General features: G+C 37.3%; 6 protein-coding genes across 12 annotated transcripts in view; 3 read left to right on the top strand and 3 right to left on the bottom strand.

Moving 5' to 3' along the window:
* LOC144469519 (uncharacterized) overlaps positions 1–750 on the top strand; it is a 28,519-nt gene extending 27,769 nt beyond the window's left edge. For all 3 annotated transcript variants that reach the window (XM_078179922.1, XM_078179921.1, XM_078179920.1), the window contains exon 5: positions 223–750. In XM_078179922.1, coding sequence (XP_078036048.1) covers positions 223–293 — 71 coding nt within the window. In that variant the 3' untranslated portion in view covers positions 294–750. The remainder of the gene's footprint in view (positions 1–222) is intronic.
* An 83-nt stretch (positions 751–833) lies between these two features.
* LOC144469520 (focadhesin) lies at positions 834–9,529 on the top strand. The gene is made up of 8 exons (XM_078179923.1): positions 834–5,481; positions 5,574–5,642; positions 5,726–5,880; positions 5,957–6,154; positions 6,220–6,668; positions 6,746–8,906; positions 8,991–9,306; positions 9,383–9,529. The coding sequence occupies exons 1-8, from the start codon at positions 5,428–5,430 to the stop codon at positions 9,527–9,529; spliced, it is 3,549 nt and encodes a 1,182-aa protein (XP_078036049.1). The 5' UTR covers positions 834–5,427.
* A 54-nt stretch (positions 9,530–9,583) lies between these two features.
* LOC144469535 (protein C1orf43 homolog) lies at positions 9,584–10,584 on the bottom strand. Its single transcript, XM_078179946.1, has 4 exons — positions 10,426–10,584; positions 10,204–10,360; positions 9,891–10,110; positions 9,584–9,776 (listed from the first exon to the last, which is right to left on the bottom strand). The coding sequence occupies exons 1-4, from the start codon at positions 10,582–10,584 to the stop codon at positions 9,584–9,586; spliced, it is 729 nt and encodes a 242-aa protein (XP_078036072.1).
* Positions 10,585–11,113: 529 nt separating this feature from the next.
* On the bottom strand, positions 11,114–12,493 carry LOC144469530 (uncharacterized). 2 transcript variants are annotated; one of them, XM_078179938.1, is made up of 4 exons: positions 12,354–12,493; positions 11,881–12,291; positions 11,618–11,802; positions 11,114–11,523 (listed from the first exon to the last, which is right to left on the bottom strand). In XM_078179938.1, the coding sequence occupies exons 2-4, from the start codon at positions 12,247–12,249 to the stop codon at positions 11,238–11,240; spliced, it is 840 nt and encodes a 279-aa protein (XP_078036064.1). In that variant the 5' UTR covers positions 12,250–12,291; positions 12,354–12,493; the 3' UTR covers positions 11,114–11,237. The 2 variants fall into 2 exon arrangements, with proteins under 2 accessions (XP_078036064.1, XP_078036063.1); XM_078179937.1 differs by having other exon boundaries at positions 11,881–12,282; positions 12,354–12,486.
* Positions 12,494–13,178: 685 nt separating this feature from the next.
* On the top strand, positions 13,179–15,887 carry Imd (death domain-containing immune deficiency protein). 2 transcript variants are annotated; one of them, XM_078179940.1, is made up of 4 exons: positions 13,179–13,319; positions 13,834–14,146; positions 14,249–14,577; positions 14,660–15,887. In XM_078179940.1, the coding sequence occupies exons 2-4, from the start codon at positions 13,837–13,839 to the stop codon at positions 14,798–14,800; spliced, it is 780 nt and encodes a 259-aa protein (XP_078036066.1). In that variant the 5' UTR covers positions 13,179–13,319; positions 13,834–13,836; the 3' UTR covers positions 14,801–15,887. The 2 variants fall into 2 exon arrangements, with proteins under 2 accessions (XP_078036066.1, XP_078036067.1); XM_078179941.1 differs by lacking the exon at positions 13,179–13,319 and adding an exon at positions 13,342–13,470.
* Positions 14,790–17,184, bottom strand: Dnk (deoxynucleoside kinase). Of its 3 annotated transcripts, XM_078179944.1 has the most exons (6): positions 16,934–17,184; positions 16,362–16,643; positions 16,091–16,269; positions 15,806–16,005; positions 15,473–15,722; positions 14,790–15,374 (listed from the first exon to the last, which is right to left on the bottom strand). In XM_078179944.1, exons 4-6 carry the CDS (start codon positions 15,974–15,976, stop codon positions 15,061–15,063), a joined length of 735 nt encoding a protein of 244 aa, XP_078036070.1. In that variant the 5' UTR covers positions 15,977–16,005; positions 16,091–16,269; positions 16,362–16,643; positions 16,934–17,184; the 3' UTR covers positions 14,790–15,060. The 3 variants fall into 3 exon arrangements, with proteins under 3 accessions (XP_078036070.1, XP_078036069.1, XP_078036071.1); XM_078179943.1 differs by lacking the exons at positions 16,091–16,269; positions 16,362–16,643; XM_078179945.1 differs by lacking the exons at positions 16,362–16,643; positions 16,934–17,184 and having other exon boundaries at positions 16,091–16,280.
* Positions 17,185–17,404: the final 220 nt, after the last annotated feature.

The following is a 17,404-nucleotide window of genomic DNA, read 5'->3' as shown; positions in this document are numbered from 1 at the left end:
GAGCGACATACGAAGAACGAGAACGACGGATCGAAATGAAAGACGTATCGGTGGATAGACGAATATACGGATATACGAATATACCGATAGACGGATAAACGGAAAGCAATGCGCGGTCCCGGTCCTATCATCCACGAAATCGCGAGAGGAGGCAGCGACGAGGCAACGACGAGCTCTAAGCTAAAGCATTAATAGGACCGTGTCTATCTGTGTGTGTTACAGCGGCAATGCTGGCGAGTCAGCAGGCCGCCGCGGTAGCCGCAACGGTGATCTCGCCATTCCCGCCCAAGTGACCCGCGGCCCCCGGTCCCGTACTAGCTGCCGGAACAACCGGACCCACCTCCGCACAAACTCACCACACGCCTCATCATCCTCCACCGGTCAGCGGAGCAACCGCTGCGGGACATCCGCACCCTGCCACCGCTGGCAGGCAACCCTAGGATATGGCATCTATCGAGAATACTGCTAATTATAGCCTGCTACTTCTTCTTCTTCGGTAATGCTCTCGACGACACGAGCAGGCCACACCGTCTGTCTATTCCACCGTCGACGTGCACCGGACCGTTGCTCTATTTATCGTCGCTCTACCATCGTTCTACTGTCGCATATCCATCCTCTCTCTCTCTCTCTCTCTCTCTCTTTCTCTTTCCCTCTCTCTCTTCATCTCTTATTTTCTTTATCTTTTGTCATTTCTCTTGTCTGGTCGAACGTATCTTTCCGCAGTTAAGCAGTTATGAGCTTCCCAATGTCCGACTATGAGAGAGATTCTCTTGACAAGAACTAAAAACAAGAGTAACGCAACATAGAGATAGACTGACAGAGAGAGAGAGAGAGGGGGGGGGGGGGGGGGGGAGGGAGAGAGAGAGAAAAACAATCGCAGAAGGAAAAGAGTAGAGCCGTATCGAAAATTAACACTGTCGGTGCGCCATTCTTTGCATTTCATTGGATCAACATATCGGTTCTAGTATCGCTCGAAACTCTGCTCTACTTTTTCCATAATAAATCCTAAGCAATCGCGTTTCGACGATACCATTGTACTTAAAATCTGAAAGGAGTGTGTGCGTAATTGTTCGCATTTTCACATTTTTTTCCTATCCTAAATAAACAAAATATATGATCAATAAGGGTGTTCGGATACTCAAAATTTCAGGTTGAGTCGAATCGGGACAGGTTTCGAAAGTTCGTGAAAATTCAGGTACACGTCGAATCGGATTATATCAAAGTAGAGGATCTCAAAAGTTTATAGAATTCGAAAACTGTGATGTTCGTGTTTTCGACTAAATTTTCTATATTAATTGTTAAATTTCCACAGGTCACTGTATTCTATATCTATAATAATAATACCAATAATAATGGTAATAATAACTTCATTTATAAACGGAGTAAACCCTCTGTGACTATCTGTACGTGTGTGTCTGTGGGAGAGAGAAAGAGAGAGAGAGAGAGAGGGGGGGAGGGAGGATTGCGCAAGGATAGACGTAATACAAAGACAAAAAAAAGGAAAAACAGACAGAAAAACGATGGAAAGAGAACAAAAAAATGAAGGAATGAATACTATTTTATTTTCACATTTGCGCCATATTATTACTCTCTCCCTCTCTCTTTCTCTCTCATTATAACAAATGGTTCATCTTGTTGATAAATAAGTTTTTTCTATCATTAATAATTATATTATTATTATTACTACTATAAATATAGAATATAATGACCTGTGCAAATTTGGAAATTTATATAAAAGATTTAGATGAAAAATCATTAAGGAACAACGTCGCTTTTATCAGCATTGACTCGACTTCTCGTTCGGGTATTCAAATTCTATAAACTTTCGAGATGCCGACCCGACTTCGGGCATGTACCCGAACTTTACAATCTTTCGGAACTCCAATTAATCCTACCCCGTCATTATACCACCCTAGCCGAGCCGACCCGACCCGACTCGAGGTTCGCGTACTCGCACACTCCTGATTTCCAACGATATTTGTTCGATCAACGATCGTACGTCGCGCGAAGCTAAAGGATCAAGTCATCGACGAACAACTCTCTAAGGAAAATGCAAACGAATGGGTCACGCGTCCACGAAATTATCAGCATAAGTGAAACGCGATCAGTGATCCAAGGACGAAGGTAGCGACAAAAGCGTCGTGTTTGATTCGACAGCGACGCCAAGGAAAATACGAGATCGGTCATAGTTGATAAAACTCGAACAAGAAGTGAACAAATATGACATCGTGGGCAGTCGGTTGGTTGATGAACGTTTTCGAAATTTTGAGAACATTTCCAGCTGTTGCAAAAAAAGAAGATGCGTTGATCTTGTCTCGGGTAGCAATGTCCTCGATGCTTGTGCGACTCTTTGTTGCGTACGCAGCGATTCCGGATTGCAGACAGCACGAGGCGAACCTCCTCGACCGCGCCACGAACCAATTTAATTTCTTTGCGACGCGAAACCCCGCTTTCGCCCTCGGACTTTCGGACTCGTTCGCAGTCGGACAGTCGGAGTCGAAGCAACATTTTTATCATATGTAGAAATTTCCGAATAAAGTGTGTGCGAATGGGAATCGATGCCCCGCGCAAATTTCACGAGAGCGTTGAATGTTGCATATTGCGTGTTCCGTATAGCGTGTTGCGTATTGCGTATATTGCGTACATTGCGTATTGCGTATCGCGTGTGTGTTTTGTGTATATCACGTACGAATGTTTTAACGAGAACGTTGTGCATAACATTGACATTACCTACATTATGAATCGTTGTATTTTATTGTAAAAAAGAAATTGCGGATACGCAAACTCGACATTTTTGTAGACAAAAATTGTGTAACTCTTGGACGACAGAGGTACGATTCTTTCAGACAATTCGATTGTCTATCGATACGCTGTGTTGGTAATGATATCAAAACAAAAAAAATAGGGGGGAGGGAGAGGAAAAAAGAGAACTAATAAGATACTCGTCTCGTAGGACAGTATAACAGAAAAATCGGGATTCTAAATAATGGTAACGCGACAGTAAGCGATTGTACATTGAATACGCTAGAACGCTATTTGTTTACTAAAAATAACGGTAGTTAGCGGTACGCGAATAACGTAGGGAGGGTGGTAACGCTGGACGAAAGCGATCGAGATTGAGCGTAATTGCGAGAATGGGAGAGGAACGAAGTAAGCGCGTGAGCGAGCAGGTGTATGCCTCTCTCTGTGTGTGGGTGCACGTGTGCTATAATGCGATGAGCGCGCGCCTCTCTCTCTGTGTGTGTGTGTGTGTGCGTGTGTGTGTGTGTGTGTGCGTGTGCGTGCGTGCGTGCGTGCGCGTGCGGGAGCGAGCGAGCGGAAGAAAGAGAGAGAAGGAGGATGAACGGCCAGGAAAACGAAGACTAAGACTAATTAATGAGAAAAGGAAAAAAACCTATTAGGTGTATAATTAATGCCGTCACGATACGACCGCAAAGTATCGCGGTGGTTACCTAACATTAGTTCAGTATCAATTATTATCCTTGTATCTTTTATTACGATTATTCATTAATAATTATCGGTTACATTATTTTATTATTGTATCGACGAGAGATGAAAGCGTTGTACGATTCGAACGATTGGTAAAACGCGTTGCCGAGAATCCGAAATTAATTTTATCATGCCGTGCATACTATCGCAAATGCCAAATAAAACGAGAAAGAGCAAGGCGTGGTTTTTTTTTCTAATTCGAGTACAACAACGATTCGTTTCTATACGTAGCAGAGTGCACAGAAACGTGGTGAAACATGTTCGTCTCAGTTTTAATGAGACGCTCGATGGAGATGTGGGCAGGCTTTAAAGTAAAATGCTGGTGCTGTGCTGTGATTTTTATAAAACAAACGAAACATTGAGGAAAGAGCGAAAACGGGAGATTACGGACGACCGTAAGAAATTTATTCGTGAAAATATGCAGATAGCCTAAGTACCTGGACCTGCCCTGCACTCTCCGAAAACATAAACTCCTGTAGAAAGAATGAACAGAGAAAATTTTGAAAATTCAGAAAAAGAGCAAAAGAGAACGGAAAAAGAAAATGATAAACGAACTTGTACGGATTGTATAGGCTGTAAAGTGTATTTGCTTTTAAACAAAATTTAATGTAGATCGTTAATCGCTGATTACGCGAGAAAAAAGGAGCTGTCTCCAATCGTCAAATACCAGAACGTTCCGTTCCATTCCATTTCGCAAACTAGGAAATTAGCAAACTCGCAAACTCTCGCAGTTCTCCAGGCAGTAAAAACAGTACCAAACTTGCGACGACGAATGAGATTCAATGGTTTCGTTTCTTTCTCAAAGCCGTGCCTTCACACGGTTATTCTTTCGCATTCTTTCCTTTCCGCTTTTCTTTATCCTTTCCCTTGTCTCCTTTTTCCTGGCTTTTCTCGCTCCCCGATACATCATCGTCTCGTGTCGTCGTCCCGCCTTCTACTCCAATCTCTCAATCAATGAGAATTCTAACCCCTATAAAACTACGCGAAGCTAACGGATGTAATTAGCAATTGGAGACAACTACCAAGTAAGGATATACTTTAGCAAGTACTGCGTATTTGCCACGATGTTGCATAATCCATTACAAAAATTCTCGATCGAAGAAAAAAAAGCAAGCGACAACATAAAATGGACTGAAATGTAACGTAACGTAACGTAACTTAACGCAAACCTAATAAACAAGGACCCGTATTCTCGTCTCCTTTTTTTAGAATGATAAAAATAGCGAGTCGTTGCGCTTTATATATTATACACTTCGAATATATGAATATACGAGTAACATTGCGTACAGAAAGCAAGTACAGAAATGCAGGCATCTTGTCGTTAAATTGTAAGATATTGTGTTCAAGCTCCAGAATGTATTCTGATCCCCTTCCTCAGACTACTATATATTAAATATATTGTGCACTATGCTCCAACTTGTCCATACGAATAAATACATTAAAAAATCTCACTATACGATATCTTATAGATCTCGTAACACAGCCAGTTTGTTGAGTTTTTCGTTGCATGTTGAATTTCGCACGTATTTTCGAAACCCCTGATGGCGCGAAAAACAAACGATTCAACTCTACGATTACTGTATCCAACCACCATTAAGCCACAATGGTCGCGCACAATCGTCTTGTGCAGCAAAAGCAAAACAATCGTTTCGTTTTGTTCAGTCGTTCTCGAAAATTGTTCAACCTTTCATCAAAGTCCTTGCCATTGCGAGTAACCGTTGCAAGAATTCCATCTTTTAAGACTGACTGAAAGTACGTCGGAGAGAATGTTAGTTGCAATTATAGGTTAAGTGTTATAACCTAATATGCTTGTTTTCGTCCAAGAATCGAACATTGATGAGTTTGTTTCAACTCGAATGATTTCCGCGTTATTTTAAAGAAATGCTCGTAGAATTTCGTAGACAGAATTATCCGACATAGGAATATTTTTTCTGTAAAATGGACGAAATAGAATACAAACTACAATCTGGAAATCCTGTATTAATATCGCACGTGAGTTACGCCGATGCGCCTTTACTAAAATCAATGTACTAATTATTTTGTTTTGCAATACATTGTCCTTTTAACGTGTTCTTTTCTTTCAGGCAATAGCAAAACTTTTCGATTCCATTAAGAAAAGGAGACACGATTGTGCCGACGATAAGATCTCACAAGTAAATGATATTTAGTCTTTACGGTGTAGCGTCAACTACCACCATTCTGGCGGTCTTTTTAATGTTTCTTTTTTTTACGACAGTTACCCGAGTTCAAATTGTTGTCAGCGAAACGGGAAAATGCGGACATTGCTGTTAGCACATCCGCTTGTCAGGCTCTGATAACGCTGGTCGAGAATGGATTTTGGAACACTGACGAGGCACTGTCCACATTTGTGTCCAGCCTTTCCTCCATCAAGTAAATCCTAGCAATTCAATCTAATCGTTTGACTAGCTTTTTCGTAACTTGGTAACAAATATATTGTATCCTTTAGAAATTATACAGTTGCTACCACGGCAATTGGGCATTTATTAGTTGTACATTTGAGAAACAGCAAGGAAGATGATGCTTTATATCCATTTACGCTTCATGCTCCTCAACATCCCTTCATTACGATTTTGAATCGGGACAAATACAGTTGGCAATGCGTGTTGCATCAAATGGCATCCATTATGAATCACCAAGATTTGCGGTATGTAAATACATTCTTTTTTTTCCAATACATATCCATCTGTACTAAGAGATAAAATATTTTAGAGTTAGGAAGAACAGCTTAGCAATGTTACGGCCTGTTTTTCTATATATTTTGTGCAATCCTTTTCCAAATCCATTGGATTGTTGCATGCAACAAACTTGGCAATTGTTGTTTCAATCGGAGAACAGCGTGTGTTTACAGATGGAAGTATCGCTTTGGTTGTACACCGCGGACATTTATTCTTGCATAAATACGAATTATAGAATTTTAGAAGTTGCAAAGAAAGCTTACCGTGAGAACGATAAATATTATTGTACAGCGATTGCTCCTGTGCTGGCATCGTTGGCCATTCAACTATTGAAACACGGTTCGGATCCAAGACCAAATTTTGACACATTACTCGTGATCATAAATCAATGCGATATTCGCATAGGAGATTTTATGCTAGCGTTAATGACAGAAGTAATCATTTTATGTCCAGCTATTTATTTGCATAGTACCTTGCGGATATGTAAGCACTCTAAATTTTCGAAAACTGATCGTTCTTCGCGCTTGTAGTTTTAACTTGAATGAATTATATTGTTGTAGGTGCAGCGATAACAAAGAAATTGTGGTGCAACGACATACTATTGAATACTTTAATAGCATCGATTTTAAAATGGATGGCGTATCCGTCGTTATTATGCTCGGATGCGTTGGATATGGCAACAAATTTATTGAGGGAAATGTTTGTTGAGCGACGTACCGGTTACGATAATACGGCGGTCACTCATAAAGTCTTCGAAGCGTTCACCAACTTTGATCCGTACCTTCAGTTCTACGTGGAGATTATACGTTGTCTAAACATTTGGAAGGCAAACGATATTTTAGTCTGGCTGAAACAGTTGTCGCAGGTACCAATCGATCTAAAATGCAAATGTAAGTTGTTGCTGTCTGGTCTCTTTATAGAAACAAATGATCCGATAGTTGCCGAGTTGAGCTGCAACATACTCGTCGATGTTTCCAAAGAAGTGAAAAGTTTCGAGTCGCATCTACTGTCTCTTGTGTTACATAAATTAACCAAGTCGAAAAACAGCAGAGAACTGAAGTATCTGTTATTGGTTGTACCCGAGCTGGCAACCAGTAAAGAAAACGTCCCGATTATTACGCATACGTTGGACACGCTGTTACACGGTGACAAGCAGCTGAAATACTTTGCCGTTGAATTGTATTTGAAGACGTTGAAAGCGCAGCCGATGTGTTACAGATTCGTTTCAGCTGCAATAATTCGTCTAATGAAAACCGATCACTCCTGGCATTCGAACGCAACATGCGCCAGAGCTATGAGATTCGTTTGCGAAAATCACCCCGAGCACGGCGAAGCGTTGGTACCGTTGCTATCGGAAATATTGAATCGTTCGACAGACGCGAACGGAGGAACCGCGAGCGCGCTCGCTCTCAAAAGTATATCCGCACTTTGTAACGCTTCCGTGATAGATATTTCTTCGACGTGGAAAGTACTGGCCCCGAAAATGGAGAAAGAGAAGCGTATAATTGTTTTGCAAAGCCTCTGCGAATTGTTTGCCGATGTTGCATCGTATCCGTCGTTTCTGTCTGTCGAAACGTACGATCACTTGGTCACCGATATAGTATCGAATCTATGGATGTACGCGACAGTCAACAATCCCAGGGTCGCCGAGTCTGCTCTGAAAACCCTAGCTTCGTTTTCTCTAGAGCGTATTCCTCTGGAAACGTTACCGGTAAACTTTCGATCTCATCTCGTAACATCCAACGATGCATCCGGTGACGAGAAACCGAAAACTTCATTTCAATATGTACCTGCTAGCTGTTGGATAGAAATGCTTAAGAATATCAATAAGTCAGTTCTATCGAGTGCTGGCAATCTCTTAATTTCTTTCGTCAACGAAGAATTGCAGAACTTCCGTTCCGGAATTTATATCTGGCCACACGGCGAACCACAAAATTACAAATATTTGCCAGAGAAGAGCGTTATAAGAGTAGTCGGTGAATATTTGAGACGTTCCGACAAATCGGAAGCCAACAATCATCGTATTATCACGGAATGCCTGAGAATATTTGCTCACAAGTACACGAAACTGTTACCGAACGTAAACTGGAGTTTCCTTGCAGATACTATCAATTTGTCGCCCGAAACTAAGACGTATACCCTTGCCATTGCATGTCGTCACGCGAAGATATCTTTGTCCGCAAAATCTTTCATCGAAAACTATTTGTCAACATATCGATCGGAAACTGACTCCGACTTTGACCTTAACATGGACGAATGTATAATATTGTATCAGAATCTCGATGATTTGTGTCAAGCTGTACAGCGGAGTAACCTGAAGCCATTTTTAACGACTACGTTGGAACATGCACTCGAGAAGATTGCGTTCGATAACGAACGTTTGGAAAACTTCTTCGATACCATTATGTTTTCTTATGCTCGGACTTTAATAAATGAGGAAGTGTACGATGGAAATTTCACGCTGTTATCCAACTTGTTGGAAAAGCTTTTCGATCAAATCGACTTGACGTATACACGTTTCAAGTCTTACATTACAGCGGTTTTAGAGTTGCCAACAAAGCATACAGAAATGATAACATCTCCTAGAGCATGGTCCGAAGTAACAGCTAATAGATTAAAAAATGCGATTGCAATCAGAGCCGAACTGGTTCTAAAGAAATGTTCCGAGTCATTGTTAACTTGGTTTAGCGAATTGATCGATGAATCCATCCTTATGCCTAGGTAACTATTTGCGTGATATAATATAACATTACGTGTCGTAATTATATTAATATTGCTCGACAAATTTCATTGTGTCTCTTTCAGTATACAGATATATTTTCTTGAGACTATTCAAAGAGTATATATTGGAATACATCCTGCCAAATCGATCATAAATTGGATATTAGAGTTCATGACACAGATTCAGGCACTGTTGTTAGAATCGATTGAAGATAACAGTAGTAAAATAGAATTCTACTGCAATGTTTTATTCGTTTCTATCATCAGTTTATCCGGCATTGACCGTACTCTGATGAAGCAAGTCTTTTTGGTGACGTCGGCAAACGTCCGTATCGAATTATTTCCTCGAGCTCTCATGATTCTTTCCGACAGGCAAGATTGGAAGTGTGCGATGCCACAGGTATTTATTTTCCTTTCTTTTTCTTACAAAAAATGATGTCACAGACGAATATTTTATTATGCGTTACACGTTGTAGATCATGGAATGGTTAAACCATATGAGAACAAGTACTATTCCCAACGTTTATAAACTGGCTTTCCATCGTTCGATAATATGTTTGAGACACAATCCATATTATAAGGACGTGTGGACTAAATATCTATCGGTTAGAACCGAAATGTAAATGAAAATCGTATGCAAAGAAAGTTTATGGAATGCAATGAACTTTATGTATTGACTAAACAGATGTTTCGCTATTGTCCAAAGCCATGACCGTCAAAGTGTTTGGTCTTGATCCAGTTAATGTATGGTCTTCTGGCAATTTCATCCTAGGTTCCAATATATTCCGTTTCGTCTCAACATTTTTTTTTATAGGTGTACGACTTGGACTCGATTTTCTACTACTTGGATACGATTTTAATAAACGGGCTCTAAAAATAACAATTGAATTTAGATTCGTATACACTGCATTATAAACATCTTAATCCAAAAGCTCCTGCAACTTTTTATTGTTTTTTCCGCGTTCGAACAACTTCGATACTTACGCATCCATTAATTTAAGAAATAATCGAGTGTACACTTGATACTCGTCGTCCCCAAATTCGGTTGGATCGTGTCTAGCATGTTCGTACAAATCGCAAAACTGATGAATCAATCTTTGACCGCTACCATTCAGTGGAGTAGCTAGAGTAGAGAGCAGATAAGCTCTTAAATTTTCAGACGGATGCCTTTTGAGACAACTATCGTACTTCGTAATTTCAGCTTCTATGCAAATGACAGGGCAAGAATATCGAATATCAGTTAAATTATTCTCTAATCACTGTGATTTGACACAAGGGACATGATAGATATAGTTACCCAACGCTTTGATGTCGTCTACTGCTTTCAATCTATAGTAATGCGGTGGAACTTGTGCACGAGGAGTCACGATAAATCGTGGATCGCTAATAAGTTGGGGTTCGTATTGAATCCTTGGTATTACTTCTATTCGCCTTTCAATTTCCTTCTTTAGCGACTACACAATTAGAAGAACGTCACAGTTTTCACATTAACAATGAATGTATCTATACACGTTCATACCTTTCTTGCATCGTGCCCGATTGGAATATGAGGGCCTCGACGTGATCTTAAAGCAAATCTCATAATTTGACGTTTTGCAAAAATAAATAGCAATAACATTGTTAATACACCAGCCGCGATAAATATAACTATTGTCACACCAGAGAGTTCTTCCGTCATGTTTACATTATAACAGCTTTACACTTTCCCATACCTTGTCTCTCAAAGGAGAGGTTATATGATTTCACATTTCAGCATTATCACATTGAGCATTATGTGCAATTACTGGCGCAATGTAAACTACGATATTTCATTTGGTTGCATCTCGATTATTATACATTCTCGCGAGTTTAAAGAGATCTCGTGAGGTTATCCTCTGTTTAAGCTTTCAAACACCGTTCGTGCATCCAAAGTAAATGTTACACGACTCCCGAAACTTAAAATGTTCTTTGCCAATTATACAATGTTATCAGCATATAATTAACAGCAATTATATATCCTTATAAGATAAAATACAATAAGAAATCATTTATAATGCAGGAAATATTAAATCTTCTTCAGCGTTTCATACGATACTATTTATTTATTTTACGCTACTACCGCAACTGCACTCCGGAATAATGCATCAGTAACATTTTGTGTACTATGCAATTTAAATTACATGTACTGTAATTTTGCAAAACAATTTTGAAACTAATAATAAGTTGTGAAGCTAAATGAACATACCGAATGTATAGACTTACCAACGAAGTCCTATGCACTGTTCACACCAAAATAATACTATACATAGTAAGGAACAATTATGTTTGTCTTCTTTTGTAATAAACAATTTATTATGTGTCTTTTAACAGGTTTTGTATAGGTTTTTTGAAAAACGTTTGATTTATATTAGCAATTTCCCATAATAAGAGTTTCTGCTGCTCAGAAAAAGTTAAATTTGTTTTTATGAACAACAGTACAAGTCTTCCAAAATTTTTATCTCTAGAAAAATCGAGCGCCTTTCCAGACAATAATTGTATGAATTTCTCTTTTGTTGCATCGTCTAGTTTGACAGATATTAAATTATGCAAAACAGGAAGATGCCATAGTTTAAGTTCTTTCGCGTGCGACAAGTATTCCCTGCAAACATCATTAAGATTAATCAACTGCCTGATAAAAGTATATTTAACATAAGATGCTTTTAAATTAAAATAATGATACTATCTGTACATACGTGATCAAAACGAGACTACGTCGATGTTCAAAAGTATTCGTTATAACGTTTATAATTGTTGTATCTTTTAAATCGGCATTTAACAGAGGAACAAAAATTAATTTTTGAATGTCATCTGGGAATTTCTGTACGCTTTCTATAATAACGGACAATAACATTCTTGATGGTTCTTCCATCAAAATTATCTATATAACATTTAAATTTATCGCATTACATTGATTAATAATTGTTACAGAATACATGTATATAAGGATTTCAGTCACCTGTGGTAGCAGTAAGTAAGTATAAAAAACTGATGTATATTTAATTCTTTGCTCCATTCTCATATTATTCAAAGAATGACAAATGTTGTAGACACCTGTTGTGCCCAATTTCTTCTCTAAGTTGCAAACAACCTCTACAAATTCTTCATCCTCTAAATTTTCCAATAAATTTACATCTAACTTTCCAATGGGACGTTCTAAATTTTCCAAAAGACATTCTACAATATCACATTTTTGTACGAACGATTGTTTAATTTCCTTTTCAAAATCATTGCCAAATTGTGTAAAATAGAATTGAGTAGATGGAAATTCTGTAGATTTGGCTGTCTTAGATAAATCATTGTTATCATCTTCATCATTTTCATCCATGGTTTTTTCTTCCGCATATATTTCATTTTTCTCCTAAATAATCTGTTCAATACAATTTATTCTTATTCTTTATACTAGTGCATAAACATCCAGCCAATACAAACCTTTCCTATTATAACTGTCCATGAAGGATCGGTCTGATGCATGTTCCTTAACAATGTTTCTTTAATTGGCTTTAATTTGTCCACAGTGTACTGTGATAACATGTAATTTTTTAAAATATTATTTGTGTTCATGATTTCGATGAAAAATTAACCATTGAATAATTTATTTGTTGTAGCAATTTCAACGACAATTTCCGTTGTATGTTTCCTATTGGAGATATATTAAATAGCAATGCTGTCTGAAACTTCGAAGATCTTCCCGACTATTAATAGCGAGTAAGCTGAAAGAAAAATATTTGCCACAATTTCTATGCATCTAGACAAGTACGTTTATTCTGATTTGTTACAGGTATGGTGGTGGAGAGACAAGAATAATTACGTTTAATTTTTTAAACAGAAATGAAAAAAGTAGCTTGAACAATATTTTCAGACACTTCTATTTTCCTCTTTGCTACACTATCACTTCGTTATTATATTCTATAAGACCACATGTCCAGATTTCACATTTTTGATTTTTGAACAGAAAGCGCGCTTTTGTGTGTTATGAGTGTTTGTACCACTAGGTTAATTGGTGCTGTACGCTCACGGATCGCATGAGTCATATCATGACGAACCCTGAACGGAGTGAGAAGCAGAAATAGTGAGAGGCGCTACTATCGCGTAAACATCACTTTATTCTTACCGATAGTTACTCTATTCTTATCGCAAAAACGGCAACAATCATCTGTGCTGTATCTGAAATGTTTGTTATAAACAGTGTTTTTTGCATTATATCAATGCAGAATAATCTCCAAGTTTTTTAACTTTATGGCTAACTCGACAAGGATCATCTATGTATATAAATCACGATAAATATTCAACTTCCTCTACATTAGACACAATAAACAGTTTCCTTTGGCATGAAAACTCTTTTGCCAAACTCTTCATCGTCTGTGGGTAATTACACAAATCACTTAATTGACAACGGTACGTATAGCAGCGATAGCTAAAAAGTTATATGGATGTAATATCAAAATAACATAGTCACATGGTCGTGCAACACCGTTCGAGGAAATTATTATCACGAACGAATAAGCGAGCAAATATTTTCCCACGAAAAAAAAGTTTCAAGCGAAACGTAAGAAAAACAATAATTTGGTTTAGATTCTAAATCCTAAACATTAGACTTTTAAAGGTCAAAGAAATTCTCAAGTAAAATGCGTTACCGTATAATATAGCCTAGATATTTTAAAGTTCTAAGTTTCTTGATATACGTAGATTGCGTACAATATACTTAAAGCGTGATTCATGAAATCTCGAAGCCTGTTACTTTCTTCCTTTCCGTGAGTACTAGATACATGTCACAAAATGGATTGATAAACCAAATGTACATACATATCGATCGTTTACGAGTGCATTTATCTTTTTGAATAGTAACGTATGTTCCCAAGTCTGAACTGTTTAAAGATCCGTATTTCCTAAATATTTAATGTTTGAGCAGTGAATGGAACATACTCGGCACAATAAGATGCCGATACTTAGCAACTTGTATCGGCGATTTCACATGTTGACAACGGATGCAATACCTGAACCACCACGAGTAGAAATTAAAGGACACACTCATAATTTAAACGCGGATAAGACTAAAGAAAAATCGAACGCAAAATCAAAAACTGATAATACACAGACCAATGGTTCAGTACCTACAAGCAATTCTCCTGGGAAAGAGAAGGACGAAACAAAGTTTCCCACTTACGATTCGAAACAACGTCAAAAGACTTATACGAAAATGAAAACAAAGCCTAAACAGTACTGTAAGTATATAGTCGCAAATTCTTTGTTCGAAAATAAACGATCCGATTCGATTGTTTGTAACAGGTCGAATTGTAATATCTGAGCTGCAAATATATTTTCAGCGCAAACAGCACGTATTGTAAATTACAATATAATTAATTCGAATGGAGTCAAAATCGGCTCGAGAACCAGTTACATTTGCCACGTTAATCAGGTTCCGACAGAAGGTAGCGGAACGTCGAAAGAGTTTGAATCAAAATCCCGGGAACAAGAGATGTCTGCTAATGTAAAATATTTATGCGAATGCACCGATGAAATTACTTTGGAAGATATACTTATTATTAAGACTTACATTGGACACGGCTGGAGAGATGTTGCCAGAAAATTATTATATTCAGATGGTCAAATTGAACAATTTGAAGAAAATTATGGATTCAAAGGAATAAGCGAAGTAGATTATATTACTACATGTCGATATATATTATTTTTACATATTTTTTTCTTAAAAGCACTAAGTCAACATCGATTTTCAGGTAATTTATCAAATGTTTTTAGACTGGAAACAGGCTAATACGAAGACTGCGGAGATCGGTCATTTGACAAATGCACTGTGGGCTTGCCGAGAGTACGATTGTGCTAAAAGATTAGCTTCTTCTCGAAAAGATTTAATTTAATACATTCATATCTGTGATATTCAAAGATTTCATTATACAGATCTTCGAGAATGAAACAATATTTACAATACATATAATTTACAAATTTAAAACTATTTAGTATTAATATTTGTACTTGTTAAGCTATTGAATATTCGACGGGCAACGAATAACGAACTTCTTTATAACTGAACTTATTGTTACGTCGGGAGTTGTCAAACTCTATATACATATATTACAAAGAACGCAAATGTATCAAAATCAATAAGTCAAACATTTTGCTAATTGTCGCTTTCATTTGGACACAAAGACTTAAGTGGGGAAATTACCTTTTTTACAATACTTTTACTTTCCATTGCTGTGCCAAAAATACGATTTTTACAACTTTCAAACTCGTTTACCATGTCATCTAATGTTCTATTTCCATCCAATACTAAGACAGGTGCTGGTACAGTGAATAATGTTTGATGATACAACCATTCTTCGTGAATGGCATGGAGTTGTTCCAAATATTCTAATGGCACACAATTTTCCTCAGCTCTTGCTCTTATTTTGAGCCTTTGATACACAATATCTGGGGATGTTCTTAGATAAACTGTTTTAAAATAGAAATAGCGTTTATACAAAAAATTGATATTTTCATTTCAGAAAGCAAAAACATAATTATCAAAAGAACTGTTGTCAATACCTTACCTATTAAATCTGTCTCGAAATTAACATTTTTGGTACACCAGTCGTACCAATCTTCTAAAACAATATATTCTACGTTCAGCACCATCTTTGTACGTTTCATGTTTTCAATGAAACATCTTGCGCTATATGCAGATCTTTCCATAATTTTATATGGATGTGGAGTTTTGTGTGTATGCAATTGTAGCATTGTTAGTTGCACATAAGATTGAAACAAAAAAGCATAACGAGAAGGATTGCTATACATCAGCTCCTAAACATTGAGAACACATACTTAATTGAGTTTTTCTTATATTGAATCAGTTTTTCGTGATATTGAATTTTTTAAAAGCTTACTAGCAAATTTGCTCCACCCACATCGCGCCATAATTCTACGGGTTCCTGTAAGACTGTGGTGTTATTAAACTTTTTAAAATGATTCAAGAACGTTGTTTTACCACATCCTATGTTCCCCTCGATGCACACGGTATACGGTCGTTTGTAAAATTTACAGAATTCGTTGGTCATTTTTGATAATACCGTGACCACGGTTTTCCCTTTAAGAGAAACAAGAAACGCATATTATATATCACCATGTAAAACTGTTTAAAAAATTCTCAATTGTTTAAAAATCTTACTTACAATTATAAATGTAACAAAAATAACGACTCTCTTTTATAAGTAGAAAAGTAAAAGCAACACGAACTGTGCAATGAAGCAAAAACTAACACTTTACTTTAGGCGGGAAAATATCTTATCGACACTACTAAAACAGATGACGTGTACAGAATACAGGGACGTGTAAATAGTTCAAATAGTTTCTAAAATAAAAAGGTCGAAGTAATTGTTTCACAGTTACACTTTCAGTATATAATATATGCTATACTATTTTTGAAAACAGTTTAGTTCTTACTTTTGTAAAAAATGAACAGTTTTCGAGATATATAGGGTGTCTCAAAAATGTCTAACAATCCGGAAATGGGAGTTCTTGAGGTCATTTGAAGCAACTCTTTTTCTTAGTGAAAACACAATTTGCAATGTCAATGTTTTACATTTTGATCATTGTTCCGTGTTTCTCTACCACTGTGCGCTGTCACTCTGGATAATCGAAAACTGGGGAGCATAACTTAGCTACGTGCATACTGTATACCGTACATACAGTACACGCCGGTTTTAGCACCATTGCGATACGTTCCTGACCAAAAGAAAAATTAGCCAATGGAGATCTACGACGCACATGCGTCTTGTAATTACAAACATGGCAATTAATAGTGAATATTACTGACGAGTATTGTATGAATTGTATATTATGCGTTACAATTCATTATAAAACCACAACTATGCTAGGAACAGCCATTACAACACCATAATGTGAATCTTTACAACATGAAATTAACCTAACTCGAATATGTACTATGAATTTCATATGTACACCTTAATCACCTTTAATTAGGATCATTTCTTGTATGATTAATTTAAACTTACCTATAAAAATCATGCTGAGTTTCTAATTTTTGACAATATATACTGTGTATTTTATCGTACAGTAAATTTGAACGTTTTTTTTCTTGACAGTTTTAGAGCAGTCGCACTGTGGACCTACTTGCTTGCTGGCTATATATGTATAAAGAGAAGCAATAACAATTGTAAAATGATAAAATATTTGAAGCACGTGTACTATATGTAAACACGTAAATGTGAGTTTGATAAACGGGGGACGTGAAACGGGCTGACAACCGGTGCCGGCGGCATTACCTAAAGGCCGATAGTGGCGGTCTGTAGCGGATCAAACGGGCACTTTATAGCGGCGGCTGATTCAAAACATAGTGATGCACATATACACTATGTACATGTACCCATATTAAACGCGGCCTCAGATAATCTATACATAGTAGATAATCTGTAGATAGTAGAATACATATGTACTTACATATAAAATACAATTGTATGTACAAA

This window comes from Augochlora pura, chromosome 4 (genome assembly GCF_028453695.1).
Source record: "Augochlora pura isolate Apur16 chromosome 4, APUR_v2.2.1, whole genome shotgun sequence".
Lineage (NCBI taxonomy): Eukaryota > Metazoa > Arthropoda > Insecta > Hymenoptera > Halictidae > Augochlora > Augochlora pura.
The sequence above is the reverse complement of the archived record's forward strand: the minus strand, read 5'-3'. Positions and strand labels throughout refer to the sequence as shown.

Bases quoted from the DNA above. Each gene is read 5' to 3' on its own strand.
- Imd (XM_078179940.1), top strand. From the start codon at position 13,837: ATGGAACATACTCGGCACAATAAGATGCCGATACTTAGCAACTTGTAT. The intron at 14,147-14,248 runs GTAAGTATATAG...ATATATTTTCAG, and splicing joins AACAAAGCCTAAACAGTACT to CGCAAACAGCACGTATTGTA. The intron at 14,578-14,659 runs GTAGATTATATT...ATCGATTTTCAG, and splicing joins GATTCAAAGGAATAAGCGAA to GTAATTTATCAAATGTTTTT.
- LOC144469530 (XM_078179937.1), bottom strand. From the start codon at position 12,485: ATGAACACAAATAATATTTTAAAAAATTACATGTTATCACAGTACACT. The intron at 11,803-11,880 runs GTGACTGAAATC...AATGTTATATAG, and splicing joins CTTACTTACTGCTACCACAG to ATAATTTTGATGGAAGAACC. The intron at 11,524-11,617 runs GTATGTACAGAT...TGATGTTTGCAG, and splicing joins CGTAGTCTCGTTTTGATCAC to GGAATACTTGTCGCACGCGA.
- Dnk (XM_078179943.1), bottom strand. The intron at 15,723-15,805 runs GTAAGCTTTTAA...CTCAATGTTTAG, and splicing joins TGGGTGGAGCAAATTTGCTA to GAGCTGATGTATAGCAATCC. The intron at 15,375-15,472 runs GTAAGGTATTGA...ATTTTAAAACAG, and splicing joins TTTCGAGACAGATTTAATAG to TTTATCTAAGAACATCCCCA.
- LOC144469535 (XM_078179946.1), bottom strand. From the start codon at position 10,584: ATGACGGAAGAACTCTCTGGTGTGACAATAGTTATATTTATCGCGGCT. The intron at 10,111-10,203 runs GTAACTATATCT...TCATTTGCATAG, and splicing joins AGACGACATCAAAGCGTTGG to AAGCTGAAATTACGAAGTAC. The intron at 9,777-9,890 runs GTAAGTATCGAA...TGTTATTTTTAG, and splicing joins TTTCTTAAATTAATGGATGC to AGCCCGTTTATTAAAATCGT.
- LOC144469520 (XM_078179923.1), top strand. From the start codon at position 5,428: ATGGACGAAATAGAATACAAACTACAATCTGGAAATCCTGTATTAATA. The intron at 5,881-5,956 runs GTAAATCCTAGC...TGTATCCTTTAG, and splicing joins TCCAGCCTTTCCTCCATCAA to AAATTATACAGTTGCTACCA. The intron at 9,307-9,382 runs GTATTTATTTTC...TACACGTTGTAG, and splicing joins GGAAGTGTGCGATGCCACAG to ATCATGGAATGGTTAAACCA.